This window comes from Musca autumnalis, unplaced genomic scaffold (assembly GCF_047663935.1).
Source record: "Musca autumnalis isolate F117 unplaced genomic scaffold, ASM4766393v1 scaffold_3, whole genome shotgun sequence".
Taxonomy (NCBI): Eukaryota; Metazoa; Arthropoda; class Insecta; order Diptera; family Muscidae; genus Musca; species Musca autumnalis.
The window spans coordinates 249,102,481-249,130,101 of NW_027411866.1; the positions used below are offsets into that span (position 1 = coordinate 249,102,481).

The 27,621-nt window shown below is 37.5% G+C and overlaps 1 protein-coding gene across 5 annotated transcripts in view; it reads right to left on the reverse strand.

Annotated features, from left to right (window-relative positions):
- LOC141399276 (uncharacterized) overlaps positions 1–27,621 on the reverse strand; it is a 157,389-nt gene that overhangs the window by 48,221 nt on the left and 81,547 nt on the right. For all 5 annotated transcript variants that reach the window (XM_073977749.1, XM_073977748.1, XM_073977747.1 and 2 more), the window contains one exon: positions 26,571–26,717. In XM_073977749.1, coding sequence (XP_073833850.1) covers positions 26,571–26,717 — 147 coding nt within the window. The remainder of the gene's footprint in view (positions 1–26,570; positions 26,718–27,621) is intronic.

Genomic DNA, 27,621 nt, shown 5'->3' on the forward strand with positions numbered 1-27,621 from the left:
GTTATCCTGTTTTGCCCATTAATGACTAAAATAATTTTTATTCAATTTAAATATTGAAAAAGGTCCCGCACAAAGCACTTTCAATTTATGTGATACATGGAATAAAGCTATATATGATATAAAATGATATATGTATATGTAATAATATGACGATAAAATTGCTGAGAAAAAAGCTTATGTTATTCTGGATATGTCGTGTGGTTTTAACGATTGTTTTGAGTTATTTATGTGCTTAAAGTGACTCCAAAATTTTGTCCAAAAAGTAAGCAGGTTAAAGTTGTCTTCATTGGCAGCCTGTTTTGGTCATATGGACAAGTTAAGGTACGTCATAGGGCAAATACCGCCTTGGACCACAAACATACAATTTCAAAAGTAAAGCACGAGGAGACTCTGTTGTGGTATGGCGTTGTATGAGTGCTTCCGGTGTAGGAAAACGTGTCTTTATCGAAGGAATTAAGGATAAGATGTATTATTTAAACATACTGAAAGGATAATTTAAAATATAGGCGCTGAAAAAATGGGATTTGGGACAACATTCCAATTTTATCAATATATGAACCCGAGCACAAATCACATATTTTTCCAAAAAGTGATTCAAACACCTCCCCGATCCCCGGATTTGAATCCTGTAGATAATTTATGGAGTATTTTGGAGACAAATATAAAAAATCGTAACATCTAAAGTATAGGAACCCTGAAATATGCCTTTCAAGAAGAATGGGGAAAAATTCCGATATCTTGCCCCGAAAACATAGTTAAATCTTTGCCAAAAAGGCTAAAAGCTGTAAGGGATAACAAAGGATGTCATACCAAGGGCTGAAACCCTAAAAAGTCCTTTTTGTTTCATGAAACTTTTAGAGTGCATACTTTTCACTGTGAGGTAGAAATCGATGTTGTTTAACCATTTTTATTTTCTATCTAAATTTACCTGAATTTCGTTAATTTAATTTTATTATATTTATAGTAAGACCCTAATGTAAAAATATTAAAAGGAATAAAATCGCTATCATTAACCAATTCTTAGCAATCGCAGTTTTAACGAAAGAAACTGAAGTGGATACTTTTGACTGTGATTCACTGTAAATTCAATTTACTAAATTGTAAACAACATATTTGTCCCAATTTACATTGGGCCATAGACTAATGAAGGTGTAGACGAAGAATTGTTCTCAGCATGTTACTTAGTATGCTCTGTAATAGTTAGATGGCGTTAGTGGTAATTTTTTTAACATTGAGCTACTACACGACATATTTGAGTGAAAACCACAGCATATCGAGAGCATATTGAGTGGAAGGGCAACATCTATAAAAATAAACACATTAAAATTCTATATCTATAGATTATTTTGTCTATGGGGCTACTACACGACATATTTGAGTGACAACTTCAGGATATCGAGAGCATATTGAATGGAAGGGCGCCATCTACAAAAACAGCACACATTAAGACTTTTCTGTCTATAAGAGTATTTAGTCTATGCATTGGGCGAGTTTACTTGCGGCAATTGTCATTTTGTAGGAGAGAGAGGTGAGGCATATGGTAACCCTTTGCCTCTCAGCACCCTCTCTCACCTACAAACTGACAATTGCCGCAAGTAAACTCGCCTAATGTAAATTGGGACTTTAATAGCAATTTGTCAGATTATTTTTTGCAGTATTCCATTCCATTTTTAATTTTCCAGCAATTCTTTTTGGAAATTCGCGTATGTATGTATACGTAAACAAAGATCAGCTGACTGGCATCTTATATCATTTTAGACTAGTCTAAACAACTAGGATTTGAAAGTTGGATTTAGAAATCGAGTCGATTTAAAGACTAGTCTAAACGGGCTATTAGACTAAAAGTGGATCGTCGGAACCTCAAGAGCAGGGAATGAGTCAGATTTTTGTTCCACAATATTTTAGACAGAAAATGTCTGTTTCCGTTCAAGGGAGATGAATATTAAGATTTGGGGCCCCATTTCTTTGGGCTTTTCAAATTTTCTCCAAACAATAAATACGCAAGAGTTTCAGGGAAAGCCAGCAATATTTTTGCTATTCGTTCCGTAGCACGGTGGATCCACTTGTATGGAGAAAGTGGCCAAAAATATTTAGATTGTAAAAATCAAGCCAATGCGGCGATTACAGCTTTGTGCTGCTGCGAAGGGTGTTTAAAGAAACCACGAGCGTAACATTCTCCTCCATTTCCCCTCTGGAGGGGGTATACGGTAAGAATTGTTTTATGCTGTTAATACAAAATGACATGAACAAAGGTCCCGATTATCTCATGATGCAAAAATAGGCTTGGGGAAACAAAACAATCTCCAAAACAACATAAAATCCAACCAATTTAGTGGATTAAAAATAATCAACATTTTTGTTTGAAAATTGGTAAAATTTTTAATATTGATCTTATAGCGTTTTTCCTGGAAGGCACGTACCGCCAGCGTAAGACAAATTTGGAAGATTTCTTCATCTTGCCACTGATACCAATTATGTTAATGTACGTGGTCAGATAACAGAGTTAAGGCTTCGGCACATACGGCGCGTTGAGCGTTGTGTTACAACAACCACATGAAAACTTTAAGAACAAACTTGGCATCACTTACACATTTTTCATGTGGTTGTTGTTTTCAACGCGCAACGCGTCGCACAACGTACCGTATGTGCCGGGGGCTTTATACGCTAATATATCCATAGAAACCCTATTCTAGGGCAGCTTTAGTCAGCGACCCATCATTTATAGTCTGGCATTAGATGGCAGCTGATTTTAATACTCAATAATCTTAAACCCTTGACCTACTTTGGAAAATTATTCCCGAGGTGGGCATCATGACTAAAACAGTGTTCACCAGCGAGCTGCTACTGAGAGCAAATTATCGTAACTTTCAATCCAAATTTCGCGATATTTTGAATATACATATGTATTTTTACTTAAAATATAGGCTGTACTCTCAACAAAAAATGTTAGTCAAATGTTCCGACTTTTGAAGATATTCTTAAGAAGTTCGCGTTCGAATGAAATAAAAATATTTTTAAAAAGGTCCATGCCATAGCTGTCAGATTTGCCAGATGTTGTACCAAAATTTTGACATTAATTTTTTTTATTTTTGGCCAATGGGTAAATCCACTGTGCGTAGTACTGTTCCAGACAATCTGGTCCCTATTTCAGGTTTTGTCCGAATGTTACTGTATAATGGGTTTAAATTCTGGAGCATACGGTGAGTGATCATCTATACTTAGGAAGTGGTATAGAACAATAAAATAGTAATTAATATGTTCGAAACTTCAGATACCTGTTCATTCGTTACATTCACGACTGGAATAATGTAATATTAGTCCCACAGCCTCCGAGTCGTTGTACTTCTTCTAAGAACATCCCTATTTTAGAGTTGTTTGTCCTTTGGGTACCTTCCGTGTAAAGAATTTAAATATTTATCTAACATTATACGTTCCATAACTCTCGACATAGATTAGGTTCAAAACATAGATTAGGTTGGAAAATTTGGTTCTCCTCATTCACGTACCTCGAAAATTTCAAAAAGTTTCGCAGATGTGCAGTTAAAGGATATGCCTCGGAACCTTTGCAAATTATTTGCAGCAGGTTGTCCACCCGGCCCCTATTACGACCGTTAAATTTTTTTGAGGACAGGTTAACACATTCTGAAAAAGTTCCAAAACTCCCAGTTGGCACTAGGGATAGGTAATTCGACTTTGGTTAATCGATTAATCGATTTTTTGCAGACAAAAATCTAAAAATCGTAGTCGACTTTTGTCTGGAAGGAAAATCGCATAATCGATTATCTTGTGATCGATTTTCGAGTTTGACCATAGATTGTTGACTTGGCGGTTTTACACTTTTGGCGGTTTGAAGTTTCAAAAGAAAACTCGAAAATCGACGAATAGTCGATTATAATCGATTTTCTGCGGTTATGAAAAAGTCGAAAGTCGAGTTTAAGACAACTGAAATAATCGCAAGACCGAAAAATCGCATTTTTAGATTTAGACCATAATCGAATAGTCGAAAAATCGATTATTGCTTTCCATTAGAAGGTGTGTTCGTTTACTCAACAAATTTTAAGTAAACGAACACACATAGAGTTGTACAATCTAGTTCATTTGAAAGATCTAGTTCAATAGTTCAGCTCTTTTAACTGAACTAGTTCAGAAATCTAGTTCATAGTTCACTATCCAGTTCATTCATTCGGATCATAATCGTTCAATCAAACGCATACATACACCAAATAGAAACCAACAATAGCAAAAATCTTATGTTGTGTGTGTGTAGAAACTGTCAATGCGAAAAAGCTTTGTGCGTCTGTGTTTCTTTTTATTTTTTTTTTTTTCTATCCAGAACAAGGCACATTCAATATGGGAATATGTGGAATTTGTTGTGTTTTCGAAGAAATCTTCATTTTCGAACAGCCATTCATTGTACCTTAATCCAAAACGTAAACAAACTCATCACATTACGAAGTCATCACTTAACACTGACGACGGCGTAACTTTATGCATATGTGAACGACATGTTGAACTAGATTGTGAATCGTTCGTTGATCGTACAGTCGCCGACTGATTATAGTTCAGTGAACTATTGAACTATAATGAACTATATCGATTGATCTAGTTCATACGCTCTATTCAATGAATCGTTCATTTCAACTAGTTCGTTCATGAACTGTACAACTCTACTTTCCATTACCTATCCCTAGTTGGCACCAACTAAAATGACTATTTAGCTTGACTTTAGTTAGGGCTAGCAGTAAAGTTATGTGTCTGATATTAATTCGCTTTTGGACCGTGCAATGGGAATTCAACGCTCATCCTAAGCTTTGACACTCCTGGACAAAAACCAGAGGGGTAAAGACATCACGTTGTGGTACCCGGTATGATAAATGACATGTCCTGACAACCCGTCATTTTGCTTGGCTCAGATCACCTTCCAATCATCGTCTCCGTTAACAGGCCACCCGACTTCACAACCTCTGACCGCAGTACTTTTGTTAACTATGGAAGAGCTTCAGAGAATTTAAAATCACTGCTTCAGAGAGCTGCCCATTCCAATCGATCGCTAGCAAATGAGCGTGATGAGCATCGTCGTACGAACTATGAAGATCCAAGACTTAAGGAACTTACACTTGAAGTCAACACGCTAATAGGCTAGCATAAGCGTAAAAAGCAATTCAACAATGGTACAGGATTGAGTAAATGGTGGGCAACGGATAAATCCCTCTCCAATCGGGGAAAAAAGGATGATAGTAAGACTGTAACTTTCAACGGCCTTTCAGCGAAGATGTACTACCATAATTTAGGAAGAGCTATGTTGCAAATGTCATCCGAAACGCACCACAACAGCATTTTACATGATATCCAAACATATCTGTCGAGGACTGAACCAGAACAGGCGACTGAAAAGTCATGGTGGATTTTGTCCTCCAGATATATCATTGGATAATCAACTATGTTTGTGGACGCTGCCTTCGGGGAATTCAAAAATAGGGGGTCGAAGATCCGTAGAGTGAAACAGAGACCATCATAAGCAGTACATCAGCACAACTTGATATTGTCGATGCAGTACCTACTCGGGTGTTATCGCCGTGAGTACCCCTGCCGCAATCTAGTGGACATGTTTCTTCCGCCCAGGTACATCAGGAGGGATCTTCATGATATAGAAAGGGAGGTCCAAAGGTACAAACGAGAACCTCTAAATCAACGAGCTTATGAGACAGGCTTGGTTAGCATTCACTCCCATGCAGTGCACAGATACAGTGACATGTGCACGGAGAACACCCCCCAACCATCGATGCCGAAGAACACCATCGGCCAAGGGTCCAACTAAGAAGCACAATACCCAATAAGTGCTTTGCATGTGCATTGGGCCGCACTATACGTTGCATTTGTTTAACCGTCACCTGTCTCCTGATATTTTATGGATGCATCTAGCTCAGATTGCAGCAACCAGATACAGAGAACATATACGAACGAACATATCTGCTTTGCTACGACAACAACAACTGATTAGTACGATCGATAACTTACGAAATGAGTATCCGATTTAGCTGAAACGTAAAATTGTTTACATCAAATTCCAAGGAGGACTGTATCGAACAACAACTTCGAGTATCTCCCTCGCAAAAGGGGGTTCGATGATGGTTAGCTAAGCGCATGTAGATATATTGGCTTGATTTACTAAAGCCACCGTGGTGCAGTGATAAGCACGTCCGCCTTGCATTCAGAAGGTCTGCGGTTCAATCCCCAACCAGAACATAGAACATCAATATTTTCCGCGGCGTCAAAACCTGTCAGAAAAACTTTTCTACAAGTTGTGTAGTTTCGGGCACGGTGTTCGGACTCGGCGATAAAAAAGTGATCGTACACTGATCGATATGAGAGAAGTCTCCCTTGTCCTTTCGCGGATGTTGTGGGAATAAACATACATAAGTATATGTCTGTAGTACTAAAACCGGACGATAGATTGTATATGGGGATTTCTGAGTGAAATCGGACACTTCAAAATGAGGTTTTCGATTTCCTTCATTTTTTGCTATATTATCAGATTTGACTAAAAGTTCCAGAGATATCGCGCATGGAAAAAGTCGAACGCCCCGGCCTAGTATATACCCTCGTTAGCATAAATGCTGAGGATATAAAAAAATCGCCGGAGTGATTTTAAAATAAATTGGAAACTGTAAGTGTTATCGTAATGGGACTAAAGAAAATGTTGTAGCAGTGAAAATTCTCTACAAGACTGACCCAAAAAAATCTTGAAAACCTAAAAAACCCTAAAAATGTGTACTTTGACCGCGATTTATATGCAAATCACTCCGGCGATTTTTTTGCTTTTTGATATTTCTCATCTATGAACACTAGTTTCAGAATCCACAAAAACCACCCAGGTCTAAGCACTTTTCATTTAATTTTAGTTAAAGCAAACCATGTAGTTATTCCATTTTAGTTAAGAATATTTTATGGTGGAGGGCAGGGACGTACGCAGGGGGGGGGCACGGGGGGCCCGGGCCCCCCCCGAAATGGTTTGGTCGAACAAATTTTTTAAGCTACTGTAACTAGTTATTATATTTTTTCTCATAAAAATGTGTGTATATTTAAAGATTTCAAATTAAAACTTATATTTTCTTAAGTTTCTGAACAGAAAATGTACATCATTAACAAGTTTTGTAAGAAAATATTTAAAAAATTTTTGTTTGTAAGCTGTTTTTGAGAGAAACTTCCAATGAAATCTGAATTACTTCTTTATGTCATATCATACCACTATCAAATGCAAATTCCTTAATGAATATACCCCATGTCTATTATTTATTTGAACTGTATAGAGCTCTCGAGGCATAAAACTCATCCGGTTATAACAAAAATAACGAGTTCAGTATTGTGGGAATGGAAATTTATAAAAAAATCTATTGAATAAAATGTATGAAGGGTCGGTCCTTCGTGGACTACATATTGAAAGCCAATTAGAAATTTGTTTTACTGCCATCGCCAAAATTTTGTTATTCTGTTTTAGACAAATTTGCTGCTAAACACTATGAGAAAATAATGAAGACAAATGAATTTTTGTGCGTCACTTGATTTTTACTTATCATTACCGAAGTATAATTGTAACCTTAGACTTTAGATTACGAGATTATATACACTAGGATTGTATAGATTTCATCAAAATAATGATTTAAGACTTCACATATGTTTGGCCGATATTCGTTTCAGCCAAGATGGAAGTACTTACCACCGTCCGTCCGTCTGTATCTCTGTTTGTCTGGCAGGTTGGAACTCATGATAACTCTCGGTCCAAGTTATGGATCTCGTAATGTTTTGTCCAAATTAAATTTAAGTCATATCGGTACCTCCGCCATAAAAGTTCAAAAATGTTCACTAAAATGGTTGAAGGGACTAACCGATTCGGTCAAAAATCGAACCTAATATGGTTCGCAAGATTACTTCCAAAAGTACATCAGGGTCCAAGAGAATATGTTTGGACAACATCTTCAGGTCTCTTATACAAGTCTAACATAACTGCAGTTTAAGACTGTTCGATGATTCTTTGGACATTTTGTAGTCTTGTTTACAGCGATATCCTACTTTTCGTGGACAAGTTTCTGCTTCCAGACAAAGCTCTAAATACTACGGTGGCCAACTAAAAAGCTTATGGGCGCGGTAACTATCGAGAGGAGTGTCTCTCAAATAATTATTAGTGAATAATTATGTGGGGTTCAATAAGGATCGATTGTTATTTGTCAAAACTATATAGAACTAAGTCCATCAAAGTGTTTGTCATCGGGTACAAAAACTTCAAACCGTACAATTAAGAAAACAAATTATAAAGCTTCTTTTGTAACATAATATTAAAAGTAAAAATAATCCTGGTATCAGAACCTATCTCTTTCGGTAAATAACACGGTGCAACATTTTTAAGTCAATATTGTGCAAATAATTTGAAGTGAGGATTTTTTGAAAGTACAGACCCAAAGTACAAAAGCTCTAGTTCCGTTTTGTTGAGTCAGATACAGCTTGAATTTTATGGTCTCATTTAAACATTGTTAAATATCGACTTTTTAAACAACTCGGGGCTATATCTCTGAAACCAATGCAAATCTTCTTCTGACCTTTGCAGCAAATTTGTAGATAAGGGCCAAAATAAAATATTTGGAGAAATGAAAAAAAAAATAAATTTTATAATATATCTAAAAATTCCATAATTTGTATACATTTCGCACCATATCTCCAAAACTGTTAAATTTTTCTTAATGTTTTCATTTGGAAACATATCAACGACAACGACAGCCGATATTCTTAAAAATTAGGCTAAGATCATTGAAATAGTGAAAATCTTGCTATAGCAAAGACAACGGCAATTCTTTGTTGTTGTAAAATTCTGCGATAAACCATAACGTAGACCTGTATGATTAAAAACTTCACTATACTTCAATAAATTTTACATGGCGACATTACCGAACGTGGCACGATATTGTCTATTTTCAATTCCAAATATCCTACTCTGTAAATATTTAAAATTGTATCCTTAGTCCCAATTTACATTAAACGATTTTTCTCGCGGCAATTTTTCTCGTTCTCTTTTAAACTTGCCTCTTGCGTTTATACAGGCAATTCTGTTTCTGCAAGTTTTGTTTTCAAAACAATGAAAATAATGTCAAAAACGAAAAATATAAAAGGAATTGCCTGAAAATTGCCGGTAAGAGCAATTTTTTCCACTTCCATACCCCTTACGTGTCTCTCCTACAAACTGAGACTTGCCGCAAGTAAACTCGCCTAATGTAAATTGGGACTAAATATTATGAATTCTTTCTATTGAATTTATATACTTTGTACCATTATTTCATATAAAATATAGAATAGAATATAGAATAGAATCACGGTGTGCCTTAACCTAATTTAAATAGAAGGTGCTTACACTTGGGAAGTTTTTGCAGATTCTGATACTACAATGCTCATAGATGAGAAATATCAAGAAACAAAAAAATCGCCGGAGGGATTTTCAAATAAATCGCGATTTATGTTCACATTTTTAGGGGTTCTTTAGGTTTTCACGATTTTGCTTGGAAGCCGCGAGTCCTATGTAAATGGGACTAAGAAAAATTTTGTAGCAGTGAAAATTCTCCACATGATTTACCTTTATGATATTTTTGTAGGTCTTACCGTTTTTGAGATATAGAATTTCAAATTGAGACAATGAACTGACTGTATCGCCTCCTTATAAAATAATATCATGCTCAGTGCGCCTTAACTAACTTTTGCTGAAAACCGCTTACACATGGGAAAATTTCGCGGATTCTGAAACAGCAAAGTTCATAGATAAGAAAAATAAAAAAAACAGCAAAAAATCGCCGGAGGGATTTTTAAATAAATCGCGATAAAAATGCACAATTTTAGGATCTTTTTAGGTTTTCACGATTTTGCTTGGAAACCGCAAGTCGTATCGAAATTAGTTGAAAGAAAGTGTTGTAGCTGTGAAAATTCTCTACAAGACTAACCTTTAGGTTTTTCGTAGGTTTTACCATTTTTGAGATATAGAGGTTCAGTTCAAATTTTTAGGTTTTTATCTTAAGTCTTCAAGATGTTGCTTGGAAACCGCAAGTCATATCAAAATTGGACTAAAGAAAATGGTGAATCTGTGAAAATTCTCTACAAGATTGGATGATTTTTTTCCTAGGTTGTACCATTTTTAAGATATATAAGTTTAATTTGGGAAATTACAGTAATGACATTGTTTTATAAGAAGACGATACAGTCAGTGCATTGTCTCAATTTGAACTTCTATATCTCAAAAACGGTAAAACCTACGAAAATAGCATAAAGGTCTGTCTTGTGGAGAATTTTCACAGCTACAACATTTTTTAAGACCATTTACGTAGGACTCGCGGTTTCCAAGCAAAACCGTGAAAACCTAAAGAACCCCTAAAAATGTGAACTTAAATCGCGATTTATTTAAAAATCCCTCCGGCGATTTTTTTTGTGCTTAACCGAGAGAGTCTTAAAAAAACTGCTGACAGAGTCAGAAAAAATATCAATTTTGTACAGTGTTTTGTTTCTGTTAAAATCGAAATTTTGATTTTAACTGTTCAAAATTTTTAAAAATTGATTTTTTAATTGCTTTTCGATAATGGACAAGATTATTAGGTTCGTAATGACCCACAAAAATATATGCTGATCGGTTTATTCTTTTTCAAACTACAGTAGGTACCGCAAACTGCTTTAGTAAAAACAGTGCTTTATAAGCGGGCATTTGAATGTAAGATTTTTCAAAAGAAAAAAAAATAGAAGGTAACTTAAGGTTTAATAGATTTTTTATAAAAAATGCATGAAAATGGTTTTTCTCATGCTTATAAGTGGCCATAACCCCTTAAAATAGCTTCACGTAACGCTACACAACATTTGAATTTTTCATGATTTTTGGTCAAGTTGTGCCCCCCCCGAAATGAAATCCTGCGTACGTCCCTGGTGGAGGGTATATTGTTCTTATTTGTTTTTGTCAATTTATGAGGTCATTTATAACAAACCACAGGTTTAGAACCACTGTACATTCCTCTTCGTTATGTGCATATGTATTACAACATCCGTTTATAGCGCACAGAAGAGAATGTTTTATCAACAAATCAAAACGACGACAGAAAAATACATATTGCAACACTTTAAAAACCACAATTGGTTAATGCTCGTCATTTTATGCGAGTTCATTTAATTTTCCTTTGGTTTGGCCTTTAACGCAGAGTCACTTTCAAAACAACTCTTTTAACATCTGCTGCCCTTTGGTTTCATTCTTGAGCTATGAGATGATGATGCTCATACAGTAAGTGCATGAGTCTTATTATCTCCATTTCAGATCAGAACGATGATGTTGTGAAGCTGTAACAATTGTTTTTATTTCTACATGTTCTTCTTTTTGTTTCTTGTCATAACTGTTTGTGTTTGTTTGGTTTTTTTGCGTAATCATATCCGACATTTGTCGTTCAATTGTTGGTACACAACTTAAATATGTCGGTATTATCTATCGGAAGACATAAGTATTTCTTACGTTTTTTATCCATAGGACAAACCAAATCTAGTACGAGTTCAACTGGTTTAGTGGTTAAAGCATCTACCTATTCTCTCTATGTGAGTGCCTGAGTGCCTTGTCATGTGCAGAGTTACAACAGCAGCTCTCATACTTGAATGGATGGATGTCGGAAGGGGGTTCCGATTAAATGCACGTGTAAATCTGAGAGTGTGTCTCATTTGCGGTCGCCATGGATCAAATTTAATGGATTGATAAATAAAACATGATCCACTGTTGGTAACCTCATATTTCACTAAATTCTTACAGCTGCTCTGAGCATGCGCGTTACTGCAGAAGTGCTACAACATATGTTGTAAGTATGTACGATGTATGTATGTATGAACGCCTAGCATGCCATGTCGAATTTGCCATTCAGAATTCTCTGCATCGACAACCAAGTTTATTGATACTTTCTTAAAATCATGACAAGGGCAAATGTTTCATAATTGATTGACCTCGTCGCGCATTTTGCATCAGATTTCGGTAAATAATGTAAAGTTATTTGCTCACTTGCCTGAGTTATTAACTCATTAACGCCTAGGATAAATGTTTGAAATTTTTATTTTAAACTTAAAATAAACATTTTGTAGCATTCATGCAACTTTTCTTATCTAAAATAAGACAGCTTAGTCCGAATTCACACACACTCAAACTTGAATGGCAAATTTTCTTCTCAATTTCTTTTAAAATTTCCTTGTAGTTTAGATACGCAAAAGATGATTGTGTCTCTGCTGCATCGCCAGTAAACTCAATTTTCTGGAAAATATTATAACCCAATGGAAGGCCAAAGAAGGCTAAATAGCAAATTTCAGCAAATTCGATGGAGGCCACAATCTTCAAAATACCGAAAATCGAATGAAGGCGTGGTGGACCTGTACCAACAAATTTCTGGGGGAAAGTTTTATATCCCCAACGAAGACTAAATACCAAATTTCAGCCATTTCGGTGTTATAATGATGATAAAATCTTTAAAATACCGAAATTCGGGAGGTACTGTTCTATGGGGGCTATTTGAAGGTGTGGACCTATACCGACAAATTTCAGGTACCGTTCTATGGGGGCTATATAGAGGCGTGAACCTATACCGACAAATTTCTGGGGGGAAGTTTTATACCCCCAACGAAGACTAAATACCAAATTTCAGCCTTTTCGGTGGAATATTGAGGCCACAACCTTCAAAATACCGAAAATCGGGAGGTACCGTTCTATGGGGGCCATATGAAGGCGTGAACCTATACCGACAAATTTATGGGGGAAAGTTTTATACCCCCAACGAAGACTAAGTACCAAATTTTAGCCATTTCGGTGAGATATTGAGGCTAAAACCTTCAAAATACCGAAATTCGGAAGGCCCGTTCTATGGGGGCTATATTAAGGCGTGAACCTATTCCGGCAAATTTCATATAGAACGTTTAATACCCTAAATGAAGACCAAATACCAAATTTCAGCCATTTCGGTGGATTATTGTGGCCATTATCTTCAAAACACCGAAAGTGGGCTATATGAAGGCGTGGACATATACCGAGAAATTTCTGATTTATAACCCCAACGAAAACTAAGTACCAAATTTCAGCAATTTCAGTGTGATAATGGGGCTAAAACCTTCAAAATACCGAAAATCGGGTGGTACCGTTCAATGGGGGCTATAATAAAAGCGTGGACCGATAAAGCCCATTTGTTATACCAAACATCCTAGGAATAATGGATACTTCTATATGTACCAAATTACAAAGCTTTATCTCAAAAATTGCGAGCTGTATGTTGACTTTAACAGGATGGATGGACAGACGGACATGGTTATATGGACTTAAAGTTTTACCCTGATCAAGAATATACATATATACTTTATAGGGTTTTCGATGAATATTCTGATGTATTTCAAGTGGTATGAGAAATTTAATTATACCCTCCATATTATGGTGGAGGGTATAAAACGAAGGAAGAGATAGCCACAACTGGTCCAATTTCTTAATGAAAGCACTCCTCGTTCCGATAACATGTCAACACAGTGTCAAAGCCACTCGATGCAAATATTCCCAAAATCCATACTTGGATACCCGAGACGTAGCCTAAGCAACCCATGACAGGATAAATGCCGCATTTTTTCCTACGACTACTCTACAATCAGTAGCAACGCATACCACAAGAAAGAGGTATTGTGAGAAAAGGAGAGAGAGAGAGGAGAACGGTATTTTCGCAGGAAAAAGAGAGAAATAGAAATGCGGGAGTGTGAAAAAATCGAGATGTGCAGGAACCAGAATGAAATCCCAACATTCTACCAAAGAGTGAAAGATCAAACTGATGGCTTTGGTATAGGCACATTCACCTTAAGATACCTGTAAGGTAGTTTGGTACGGAAAGAGCATTTTTCCAAACTATTGGTATCTAAAAGTAGCGAAGACGACGAAGATATCACAGACCAAATCCTAGAAGATGGTATTGAATGTATACCGCCCAGCCAAGATGAGGTATAGACAGCAATAAATCGGCTGAAGAATAATAAGGCAGCAGGAGCCGCTGGCTTACCAGTCGAGCTGTTCAAAACCGGAGGCGACACGCTGATAAGGTATATTCATCAGCTAGTTAGCACCATCTGGCAGGAAGAACGAGTACCCGACGATTGGAACCTGAGTGTCCTGTGCCGCGTCCACAAGAAGGGAGATAAGTCGACTGTATGCTCTAACTATAGGGGCATACGTCTACTCTCTATTGCTTACAAGATCGTGTCAGGGATATTGTGCTAACGACTAAAGCCTATGGTCAACGAAATAATTGGACCATACCAATGCGGCTTTAGACCTGGCAAGTCCACCATTGACTAGATATTTACCCTGCGGCAAACCCTGGAGAAGACCCAAAAGATGCAGATCGACACCTACCACTTTTTTGTCGATTATAAAGCAGCCTTCGACAGCCCGCCGCGTTCAAAGGTATTCCAAGCCATGTCTGAATTTTGTATCCCCGCAAAGCTCATCCAGCTTTGTAAAATGACTTTAACTGATATGAGGTCCTCAGTTAAAATAGGAAATAACGTCTCCGAAGAGTTTTGTACCAAAAGATGTTTCAGACAAGGAGACAGCCTTTCGTGTGATCTCTTCAACATCCTGCTGGAAAAGGTTATACGAGACGTAAACGTTAAATGGCGCAACATACGCCAATAGCCATATGTTACTTGCTTAGCCGACGACATCAACATAATGGGCCGATCTGTAAAATAAGTAACTGATATATTTAAGAAGGTCGAGGGAGAATCTGCTTAAGTGGGTCTGACAGTAAACGGCGACGAGACCAAGTTGCTGGAAGCAACTGTGGAATTTGTTACCTACAATTTTGAGGTAAATAAAGACTTCTGGGCCAAATACATACAGTCCGTTGAGTGTCGCGTTACAACAACCACATGAAAAAATCAGGAACAAACTTGGCATCACTTACACTTTTTTCATGTGGATCGTATGTGCCGAGGCCTTTCGTGTACCTCTGCCATTAAAACAACAACAATTAAAGAAGTTTCAGTCGACATTGCCAAAAGAGATATACCCTCAGCCTGGGTGAATTGAAACATCCATCTATTGACAATATCGAATCTACGGATTTTGTGGTTTGAAGCTCAAAAGTGTTGCAGAGGATGTACTTGAAGGAATGGACCGACATAGTCCACTTTGGTATTGGGTCTTATTTTAGGATTCATTCCTCTTGATAGATATTGTGTCCACCCCACCAGTCATTTCAGCTGATCTGAAAGCATGGTCTGGCCCACGTAAAACATAAAATCGAGCGACTTTCGGCCTATTTGTGGGGGGAGGTACCTAAAGGAGTGGACTGATATGGCTCATCTTCAAACTTAAACTAAGTTCGGATAAAATATTACGATGGCCAAATTTGGGAACCAATCTGCAGATCCGTCCGATAGTTATCGTGCGCTCCATCCACTACAGTTGGAGCCATAGGGGATTTTTAAAACTTCTGGCTATTTTCTCAGTAAGTATGAACTTGCCCCTGATGAAACTTGTATCGTCGTATTGGGGGCTGTGAATACAAGTTGTTACAACAAAAATCAAAGCGATTCGAGAGCAGATCCTAAACTTAACATTTCCGAAATTTTGTGTGGGAGGTACCTGAAGGAGTGGACCGATTGAGTCCATATGGACCAAATCGGTTACCCTCTTCAAGAGTTATCATGAGCCCAAAATTTCCTCACATTTTCCAACATTTGTGGGGTAGGAACCGGAAGGAGTGGAACGATATAACCCATCTTTGAATCAGCCAGACAGACGGACCGACAGATGGACGGACATGGCTAAATCAACTTCTAATTTCGATGAGGCACCTTTTGTCCGTATGAAAGTGTATATACCCTCGTTAGCATAAATGCTGGGGGGATAAAGATTACCTTCTTATATCACCATATATACACACCGCGACTCTCATTTCTATCTCTATCAGTTCCCCCTAAAGTATAGCAGGTATAGCAATAGCAGGTCTTAAAGTGAACTTATCCACAATTTTGTGTGGGAGGTACGGGATGGAGTGGACAAATATAGTCCATATTCGAACCTGATCTATATCTGGTAGATAATATGAGAATGTGGACCAAATCGGTCACTCCCATCAAGAGTTATCGTGCGCACAATTTTTTCCGAATATTTTCGAACTTTTGTGGGATAGGTACCTGAAGGAGTGGACCGATATGGCTTATCTACAAACTTAAAGTAAGTTTGGAAACAATATTACGGAATCGGCATTTCCGTTCGAGAATTATCTGGCGCTTCCACCCATAAACATGGTGTCATAGGGTTTGTTTTTCAACTTTCAGGCTATTTTTTCAGGAAGTATGGACTTGCCCCTGAGGAAACGTATAGGGGACAGTGAATACAAGATGCTACAACAAAAACCAAGGCGATTCGAGAGCAGTTCCTAAACTGAATTTTTATGAAATTTTGTGTGGGAGATACTCGAAGGAGTTTACCGATTGAGTCCATATTGGAACCTGATCTAAGTCTGGTAGAATTTTCATAATGTGCAAAGTATGGACCAAATCGGTTACTCCCTTCAAGAGTTATCGTACTCACAAATTTTCCGAACATTTTCGAACTTTTGTGGGGGAGGTACCGGAAGGAGTGGACCGATATAATCCATCTTTGAACTTGAACTAAGTTTGGACAAAATATTACGAAAGCCAAATTTTGGAACGAATCGGCAGATCCGTCCTAGAGTTATCTTGCGCTCCAACCACTACACACTGTGTCATAGGGTTTTTTGTAACTTTCAGGCTATTTTCTCAGGAAGTGTGGACTTGCCCCTAATGAAACTTACAGCGTCGTAAAGAGGACAGCGAATACAACTTGCGTAAACAAAAATCAAAGCGATTCGAGACCAGGTCCTAAACTGAACTTTTCCGAAATTTTGTGTGGGAGGTACCCGAAGGTGTGGACCGATTGAGTCCATATTGGAACCTCATCTAAGTTTGGTAGAAATTACACGATGATCAAAGTATGGACCAAATCGGTTGTTTCCTTCAAGAGTTATCGGGCGCACAAGTTTTGCGACAATTTTTGAACGTTTGTGGGGGAGGTACCTGAAGGAGTGGACCTATATGTCCCATCTTCGAACTTAAATCGAATCTGGACAAAATATTTCGATGCCCAAAATTTGAACCGAATCGATTGATCCGTTCGAGAGTTATCGTGCGCACCAGCCAGCCAGACAGACAGACAGACGGACGAACATTGCTAGATCTACTCAAAATTGTCTGAAACGGATATCGTACAAACATACTTGGGGTCTAAAACCATTATTTCGATGAGGCACATTTTTGGTCGTATCAAAGTGTAAATACCCTCTTTAGCCTAAAGGCTGAGGGTATAAAAATGCACATGCAACAATATTATTTCAACCAACATGAATATTCAATTGCAGTCTATTTTCTAATCTTCTCAATTTGTATATTCATTCCTCAAAAAGACGCAAATTACATGTGCATGAGGTGTTATTCTATCTGCAAGGTAGGTAACATAAACAAATTTGACAGATTTTGACATGGGTATTTAGTGCAGTTGAGATACAATTCGCCACACGGGGCCAAAAACTGGAAATGCAAATGAAGTTTGTCATATTAGTCGTTGAAATGCAATAACTTCTCTATAAATATTATTGCCATCTATTGATCGGTAATGCTCAGCATTACGTACACATGTAAGTGGTTTGCGTAGGCCAAATATGTATGGCTTAAAGAAAATCATAAATTTGCGTAACGAACTGAAATAAAAATCAAAACAAATATTCATTTTATAAATAATATTCCAAAATAAAAGGAAATCCTTCGCCAGATCTCTTGCAGCAAACTTAATGGAGAGAATATAATTTGTTTTACAATATTGTCGGTTTGGTCTGTGAGAGATTAACAATGTTTAGATCAAAAGGGTTTTAGCTTAGAAAAGTTATCGTGTGATTCAACAACAAATTTTTTGAAACCGATTTTTTGAGGAACTTGTTAGATTTTGTTGCATATTCTTATCTGAGGATGTTGATACGCCAAGAATTATGACGATATAATGTCTGTTTGTTTACACAATTTTGCAAGAAGAAATTTATAAGTTGACCAGATTTAGACCAATTAACCTAATTAATTGTTATTGTGAATTAACGTAAACATTTTTTTTGGCAGCTACTTTAAACTTTATGATAAAAATTCAGAGATAGATATTGAGGGAATTTAATAATAATAATTCGTATGGATTTAATGTTTATCTCCTCATCCAATTTTAATCCATATATATGTATTTTGTATGTAGTTTTTCATCTTATCGTTGTTGCTATTTTCACACCATTAAATATTGATTCATTGAGATGAAATTTATGAAAGCTTTGTTTCCCAAGTGGAGCTGCTGTTGTTTCACTTACAAAACCATGGATTTTCCATAATACATTTCGTTATGATGAAATAAACACACAGTCAGACAGACACATTTCATATTCATGCTACATTTAAAGAAATTTATCTCTAACGCACTCGAAATGAAATTACAGTTCAATCCAAATTGATCCTCTGTCATAGATACTTCGTTAACTGGGTGTGCACCATAACTCAAAGACAGAAACCGATTTGGTCCATACTTTGCACATCTTATAATTTCTACCTGACATAGGTAATTGTTTTTGCAACAACTTGTATTCGCTGCTCCCATTACGAAGGTACGAGTTCTTTTCAGGGGCAAGTTCATATTTCCTTTTTGTCCGAAAGCTCCAAAAAGTCTACGTTAGCATGTGTAGTGACTGTGACAAGACAAGTGTTGTCTTAAGACACGCCGTTCGGACTTGGCGATAAACTGTAGGTCCCATATCATTGAGCTAATATCAATCGGGGTGCACTCATTGTTATGAGAGAAGTCTCCCCTGTCCCTCCTGGGATGTTTGTGGAACAATTATTATATCTTTATCGGCAAAGTCGACTCATACTTTTTTACTTCTTCATATACAAACTAATTTGCCGAAATATGTCCTGGATAAATTAACACATTCGATCATAATTCAAAGTCATAATCATCTTCCTTGACCTAAACTATTACCTCGTGTCAGTATTGAACCATAACTGCGACCATTAGCGTGACTATGATTACACTACAAACAAATTAAACTGTGGGATCTATGTATATGGCAGGCTATAACTCTGTAATCTGACCACGTATATTAACATAATTGTCATCAATGGATGACGTAGGGGATGGAAGATACCAAGGAACGGTCCTGACCGGCTTTAACATGGCAAAGCCCAGGATTTATCTTGGTCCCTCTTTAATCTCAAGTGAACACTGACCTCCCCGTGGTGTACCTGGGGAACTGCCATTAACACCCGTTAAAGGTAGTGAGCTAACATGTGCCGCGCGTTCACCCATAAGAACGTTAAAAACTTGGGTTTGGGCGTCGGGTTAGTAACCCTCCCCTAGAAAAAACAGCCTACTATGAAAAAGCGAAAGAAAAGAAAAACAAACCCCTCTAAAGTTGACTAACCTCGCAAACGTTTTAAGGACCATGATCTGCGAATCTGCACCTGGAATGTTCGCACTCTTTAAAGAGAAGGTGCAGTTTACGCATTGGCAGATGCACTTGAAAAGTACAAGGCCGACATTTCTGCCATACAGGAAATACGATGAAACGGGAAAGGCGTCACAACCAGGGTTTCGGAGTCTGAGTCGGAGTCGGAGTCGTGAAAAAAACTCGCCTGGAGTCGGAGTCGGAGTCGAGCCAAAAATACCTCGACTCCGAAACCCTGGTCACAACAACACCTAAAGGTGACACACTGTATTTGTAGTTGGTCGGAGGTTAAAACATCTCGTCTCCAGCTTTACCGCAGTGAATGAAAAACTCTCTGCAATTCGATTAAAAGCAAAATTCTTCAACATCAGCTTTATTTGTGCTCCCACTGAAGACAAGGTCGAACAGACCAAAGATATATTTTACGAGCGCTTAGAAGAAACTTATGACCGTTGCCCTGCCCATGACGTTAAAATTATACTAGGCGATTTTATTGCCAAAATTGGAAAGGAGGATATCTTTGGCCCAACAGTCGGGAAATCCAGTCTCCACAGTGAAACATCTGACAATGGTATGAGGCTGATAGACTTTGCAGCTGCAAGAAATATGGTAGTTAGCAGTACCAGATTTAAGCATCTCGATATTCATAAGGGCACCTGGTTGTCGCTAGATCAAAGAACAAGAAATCAAATTGATCACGTTGTGATAGATGGAAGACATGCATCAATCGTGTTGGACGTACGATCGTTTCGAGGTGCAAACATAGATTCGGACCACTACCTTGTTGCAGCAAAGGTACGTTCCAAATTAAACGTAGCAAACAAAGTGCGAACAGACCCAACACGGAAGTTGGACATCGGTAAGCTGCAATCACAACAGATAGCCACAGCATACTCCACTCAACTGGCCCAGCTGCTTAATCAAAGTACTCCTCGTCCCGATAACATATCAGGACAATGGCAAAATATTGCCCACTCCATGCAAACAGCCGCAAAATCAGTACTTGGATACCAGATACATCCACCAAGGAATCCATGGTATGACCAGGAGTGTCGTGCTGCTACCGAAGAGAAAATGCGGCATATAGGGTTACTTTACAATCAGTAGCAACGCGTAGCGCACGATAGAGGTATCGGGAGAAAAAGAAAGATGAGAAACGTCTTTTCCGCAGGAAAAATAGAGAGATGGAAAAGTGGGAGTGTGAACAAATCGAGATATACGGGAGACAGAATGAAGTCCGAAGAGTGAAACACTAAATTGATGGCTTTTGAACTGGCACATCCTCCTGTAGAGACCAGCAAGTAATCTGGTAACTGATACAGATAGTGTGCTAAGGATATGGAAAGAGCATTTTTCCAAACTGTTGGTATCCAATAGTAGCGAAGTCGACGAAGATACCACAGATCCAATCCCAGAAGATGGTATTGAATGTATACCACCCGACCAAGATGAGGTAAAGACAGCAATAAACCGGCTGAAGAATGATAAGGCAGCAGGAGCTGATGGCATACCAGCTGATAAGATGTACGCATCAGCTAGTTAGCTCCATCTGGCAGGAAGAACCCGTACCCGACGATTGGAACCTGAGCATCCTGTGCCCTGTCCACAAGAAAGGATATAAGACTGTATGCTCTCCCTATTGCCTATATGATAGTGTCAGGGATAATGTGCGAACGACTAAAGCCTATGGTCAATGAAATAATTGGACCATACCAATGCGGCTTTAGACCTGGCAAATCCACCATTGACCAGATATTTACCCTGCGGCAAATCCTGGATGCAGATCGACACTTACCACCTTTTTGTTGATTATAAAGCAGCCTTCGACAGCCCGCTACGTTCAAAGGTATTCCAACCCATGTCTGAATTTGGTATCTCCGCAAAGCTCATTCGGCTTTGTAAAATGACTCTAACTGACACAAGATCTTCAGTTAAAATAGGAAAGAACCTCTCCGAAGAGTTTTGTACCAAAAGAGGTTTCAGGCAAGGAGACAGCCTTTCGTGTGATCTTTTCAACATCCTGCTGGAAAAGGCTATACGAGAAGCAAAAGTCAAAAGAAGTGGCACAATCTACACCAACAAAAACATGTTACTTGCTTATGCTGATGATATAGACATCATGTGACGAACAGTAAAAGAAGTAACCGATACCTTTATGAAGGTCGAAGGAAAATCTGCTAAAGTGGGTCTGGCGGTAAACGAGGAGTCGACGCGCAATGCGTCCATTGAGATCGGACCAACTGTTGAAGTTGGTTCCAATAATTTTGAGGTAGTAAAAGACTTCGTATACCTCGGCACCGCCGTAAACACAACAAACGACATCAGTTGTGAAATAAAAAGAAGAATTGTATTGGCCAACAGATGCTACTTTGGCTTATGTAAGCACTTCAAAAACAAAGCCACAACTCGCCAAACAAACATAACGCTTTACAAAACACTGATACTACCCGTGCTAATGTATGGTTTCGAAGCCTGGGTACTTGTGCAAGCAGATTAGGCAGTGCTTGGCGTGTTTGAGAGAAAAATTCTTCGGAAGATCTACGGACCAATCTGCGTTGACGGTGAATATCGACGTCGTATGAACCACGAGCTGTATCTGCTATACAACGACATCAGTATAGTTAAACGTATCGAGATGCGGCGATTGCGTTGGCTAGGCCATATAATAAGAATGAGCGATGATGAACCCGCTAAAAAAGCGTATAAACACGAGTCACATGGCGGTGCACGCAGAATTGGCAGGCCAAAGAATAGATGGTGCAAACAATTGGATGAAGAGATGACAAGACGCGGTATTCCAGAAAGCGAAGCACTAAACAGAGAGAATTGGAGATCTTTTCTTAGTTCGGTCTATGGAACAAATGTTCTGTAATGGGCCAGCTACGTAAGTCAGTAACTCATCAATGGAAACTCAAATCTTATTTAAAATTTCGTGCCGATCAGAATATTTTGTTGACCTACAGAGCTGTTACAAAATCGGGTAAACATTTTATCTCCAATAACTAAGGGTGTCTGTTCTGGTCGGAACCCGACCTCCGTATATAATTTCGTGATGATAGGTCCATAATTGAGGCATATAGTTTGATTACAACTAGCTAGAACGCTTTATTGCACCTACATATTGGGGTCATCCATGAATATTTCGCGATGTTACTTAAATATTGGGCAAAACACGATATGCTTTACAGTATAAATATTTTATTTCATTTGAAAAATTAGAAGTCCACGGAAGTCTCACAAATGCAACCATTATGCTACGTTTCACGCTTGGTTAAGTCCGATCATCAGACATATTAGAATGTCAAATAAGTGGGTGAACGAAAGCTAAGCTTTAAATCATACAAATCATACAAATTTGTATATACGAATTAACCTTAGTTAGTTAATTCGAAACTTTTCCTATAAGCCGACTTGGCTGGTAACCCCATTTTTCAATGTCATATTACAAATAATATGACAGCTTATTTCCACCTTTATTTGTATTTGTCCTTCTGTATTTGATTTGAGATTTGATCATATATGTATGTATACATATTTGTCATCGGAAGTATTGACAAATTGATGGTGGCTTTGAACGTTAAGACGCCGGCAACCGTGTCACTTGGTTGTCGGAGACCCAGATTTGAATCTCAGCCACTAAATTAACATTCAGGCATATTAGCCTGATGATGAATGTTTTTTCTTCGTTCTGAACATTTTCTAAAAAGGGGTATATTGTATTCACATTCTTCTTCGAGTGTATTAATAAATTATCAGTTTCTTTCCTTTTCCATGGCGTATTTTGGTATGGGTCAAATGTTAGTGGAACATGAGCGTATTATTGCATTAATGCAAAATATATTGGATGTTGCTAAGAGTTCCGCATTACTTTTTCTTCTTTGTTGTTGTTGTTGCTGCTGCTGCTGTTTTAATGGAACACCAGAAAGCAAAGTGCAAATGAAAAATTGGATTTCCTTATGTGTAACGCAACGCATTTTACCACTTACGACGACTACTGACTGACTACTGCTCAATATTCAATTCATCATTTACAACACATAATTTTTCAGTTTTTACTTCACATACCTAATTAATGCTGCATTTTTTTAGTAGATGCGTGTGCGAGCGCATATGATGACAAGAGTAGTGTTGCCACTTTCAAATTTATGGTGAAAAAGGACCAAAAGTTGGTTTCGATTGGTTGGAATACTTTTAGATTAAATAGAATTAGCTCTCCGAAATATAGCGGGGGACACTGAATTAATTGTATTAAGCAGTATTGAAGAAAGGCAGAAGGACTTATCTGAACAATATATACAAAATGAAATTGTTGGATATTGTGCATGAAATGCAACTCTGCACATTAAGCAACACATATATTTAGCGCCATCTGTAATTTTAGTTATATAGATGGCGCTAAATACAGTGGCGGACATATAATTAAGAACGACATCGTATTAAAAAGTATTTGACTTGCTAAGTTCCAAATATTTGAATATTTATATGGAACAAAATTTGTAAATAAAGTACAGGGTAAGCACTTTCAAATAAAGCCAAAACATGTTTTAATTCTCCCTCGTTTATACGAAAGAAACCACGATTTATTAAAATAGTCATAAATCGACCTGGCCACATAATTAAGAACGATATAAGTAAAGGTTACTTTAAGGTAATTTTCATACACAATATGTGAATATATCGTATGTATTTTAGAAATCGGTTACTGTGATTCATTTTTAGTATCAAATGTCCTTCAATGGTACATGTTATTGAGTCTAAGTTTGATAATTAGGGCATACCTAACGTTTTCCAAAATGTGCCCATAATTTGACGAATTTATTTTATTTTTGGGATCTAAAGCCACAGTTTTGGCTTCCTCTCATTCCCTCGATGAGGCTCTATACGATACCCTGTGATTGTCGTTCCATAGTCGGCGCTTATTTACCCTTAAATTGGTTTTTACCCCACTTCTTTGAGTCCTTTACGAGGGAATTGTCTGGGAAATAGTTTCGTAAGAGCCATTTCCACCTTATAAAGCGGTAGGATTTTTGTCTGCAGGTAGTACACAGGAAATGAAACAATAATATAGCGTCTATACAAAAATTGGAAGAATTACACACCGAATATAACATTTATTAACATAATGTTTTGAATGCTCGAATTCCACCATAATTTTGTGTATGTACATCAGATATTAGTTTATACAAAAATTGTATTTTCATCCATGAAAATTATTGGTTTGACTGGTTTTGATATTAATATGAGCTTCATTGATTAAAAAGTCTTACATAACTATGCCTACCACACCCACAAAGAAATTGTGCAATGAAGGCTTTCAAAATATTAAACCTTTCATTTTGTTCGGTGTACCGTTAAGCCAATTTTTTGTACAAAACTAAATTATTTTTTTATTTCCTGTCTACTACCTGCAGACAACAATCCTACCGATTTATAAGGTGGAAATGGCTCATACGAAACTATTTCTCAGACAATTACCTCGTAAAGGACTCAAAGAAGTGGGGTAAAACCCAATTTAAGGGTAAATAAGCGCCGACTATGGAACGACAATCACAGGGTATCGTATAGAGCCTCATCGAGGGAATGAGAGGAAGCCAAAACTGTGGCTTTAGATCCCAAAAATAAAATTAATTCGTCAAATTATGGGCACATTTTGGAAAACGTTAGGTATGCCCTAATTATCAAACTTAGACTCAATAACATGTACCATTGAAGGACATTTGATACTAAAAATGAATCACAGTAACGGATTTCTAAAATACATACGATATATTCACATATTGTGTATGAAAATTACCTTAAAGTAACCTTTACTTATATCGTTCTTAATTATGTGGCCAGGTAGATTTATGACTATTTTAATAAATCGTGGTTTCTTTCGTATAAACGAGGGAAAATTAAAACATGTTTTGGCTTTATTTGAAAGTGCTTACCCTGTACTTTATTTACAAATTTTGTTCCATATAAATATTCAAATATTTGGAACGTAGCAAGTCAAATACTTTTTAATATGATGTCGTTCTTAATTATATGGCCGCCACTGTATATGTGTTGCTTAATGTGCAGGTTTGCATTTCTTGCACAACCGGATTTTATAAACCCACTGGGTTTCAAATGTCAATTCCAAACATCAAATAAATCCTCATAAAGAAGGTTAACCCTGCAAAAAAGCTAGAGCAAACGCCGTTTAATGTTTAGTATATAGTAAGAACTATTCACCAGGTCACGTAAGTCCCGGCCCACACCAGACCGATTTCATTGAAAAAATTTCATGAAATTATGCGTCCCTAGATCAAGTTCCATAGTAGAGTATCATCATGAAATTTGCTGTAGTGGGGAACTCGATCTAAAAACGCCAAATTTCATAACTTTTTTAAAATGAAATTATGCTAGTGTGCACCGGGACTAAGTAGCACAACAACAACTCTATTTTGGCCGAATCATGGTGGAATAATAAGGTGTAACGCCAAAAACAGCTGATCTTTATACCAGTTGTCAAAATGCGTTATTGTGAATAACATCACATACAAAATGTAAACAAGCAATTCACAGTAATGCATTATTAGCTCTGTTCCTTTATGTCAAAAGGATGTCAAAATGTTTGCTTACATTTTCATACAATTTATTCACAATAACAAAGAATTTTACGCCACCTTATAATTTCAGTTCATTTTTGTCAAAACACCCAACAACAATTGGCAACCCTCCCGCAACTGGTACAGCTGCAATTAAAACTAGTGTGTGGCACATATTGCACGCTTCGTCAAAACGCTGTATGTATTTCACACGCATTACGCTGCAGCAAATCGATTGACGAAAAAGCGTGTTAACATTGACAGCGTGCGGCATACACAGTAGTAATAACAACAACAAAATTATCCCACCCACTTGCACGCTATTTTTAGCGAAGTACGACGACGACGAGTATTTCAAGTGTTAACATGTTTTCACTCTATGCTGCGACGCGTAGTAGCAGGCAGGCAGACAGACGCAACTTACCTTCCAGTTAGTTTTACTGCTTGATGAGGACGAATGTTTTCCGCAAATGTTACCATTAGCGGTGCTGCTGTTGTTGTTGTTATTGTTTATGGTTTTTGGTGATTTGTCGGAACCGGAAGTTTTTCCATCACTTTGTGATTTTTTATTCTGCAAAGGAAAAAAAGAAAATAAATTTTGTGAGAAAATATATTTTATTGGAACGACAAAATTGATTTGTTGAATAGATTACAGGTTGTAATTAGGAAGACATACGTATGTAAATAAAAATGATTTGTAGTTTTGAATTGGGCCAGGATGATATTACAATTTAATCTAAGTTTATTGTCGTGAAATCCGTTTTCAGACAGAATCATAACAGCCCACCTTAAATCTTAAACGTTACTATCGGTCTATGATATGCCCCAACTGAGTGCGTCATTGGTAGGCGCGACATCTTTGAACATAAAGAGTGTTACAAGATTTCCTGGACATTACATGATCGGTATAATACTGCCAACCAAATTGGCACTTTCATCGATTGAAAAGTTGTTAAAATTTCTTTTGTTTTTGTAACAACTACAAAACAAACAAATGAAATTGTTGTAAAATAACCAATGAGTAAAGTTGTTAACAATTTACTGAATAGGGGGGCTGATCTCTTAATGAAAAAATAGGATAGGACGAGAGGCCGTCTGCTTGTCTGAAACCTGTTTTGGTACTAAACTCTTCGGAGAGGTTTTTTCCTATTTTAACTGATGACCAGATAATGTCATCTTACAAAGCCGAATGAGCTTTGCGGGGATATCGATTTCAGACATGACTTCGAATACCTTCGAAGGCTGCTTTATAATCGATCTGCATCTTCTTCTCCAGGATTTGGCGCAGGGTAAATATCTGGTCAATGGTGGACAATAGTGAGGATGTGTCTGTACCACAGCTATCAGTTTGGTAGAATTATCGGACTTCATTCTGGCTCCTGTACATCTCCATTTTTTCGCACATCCGCTTTTCCATTTCTCTCTTTTTCCTTTTCTCCCTATACCTCTCTCGTGTGCTACGCGTTGCTACTGAT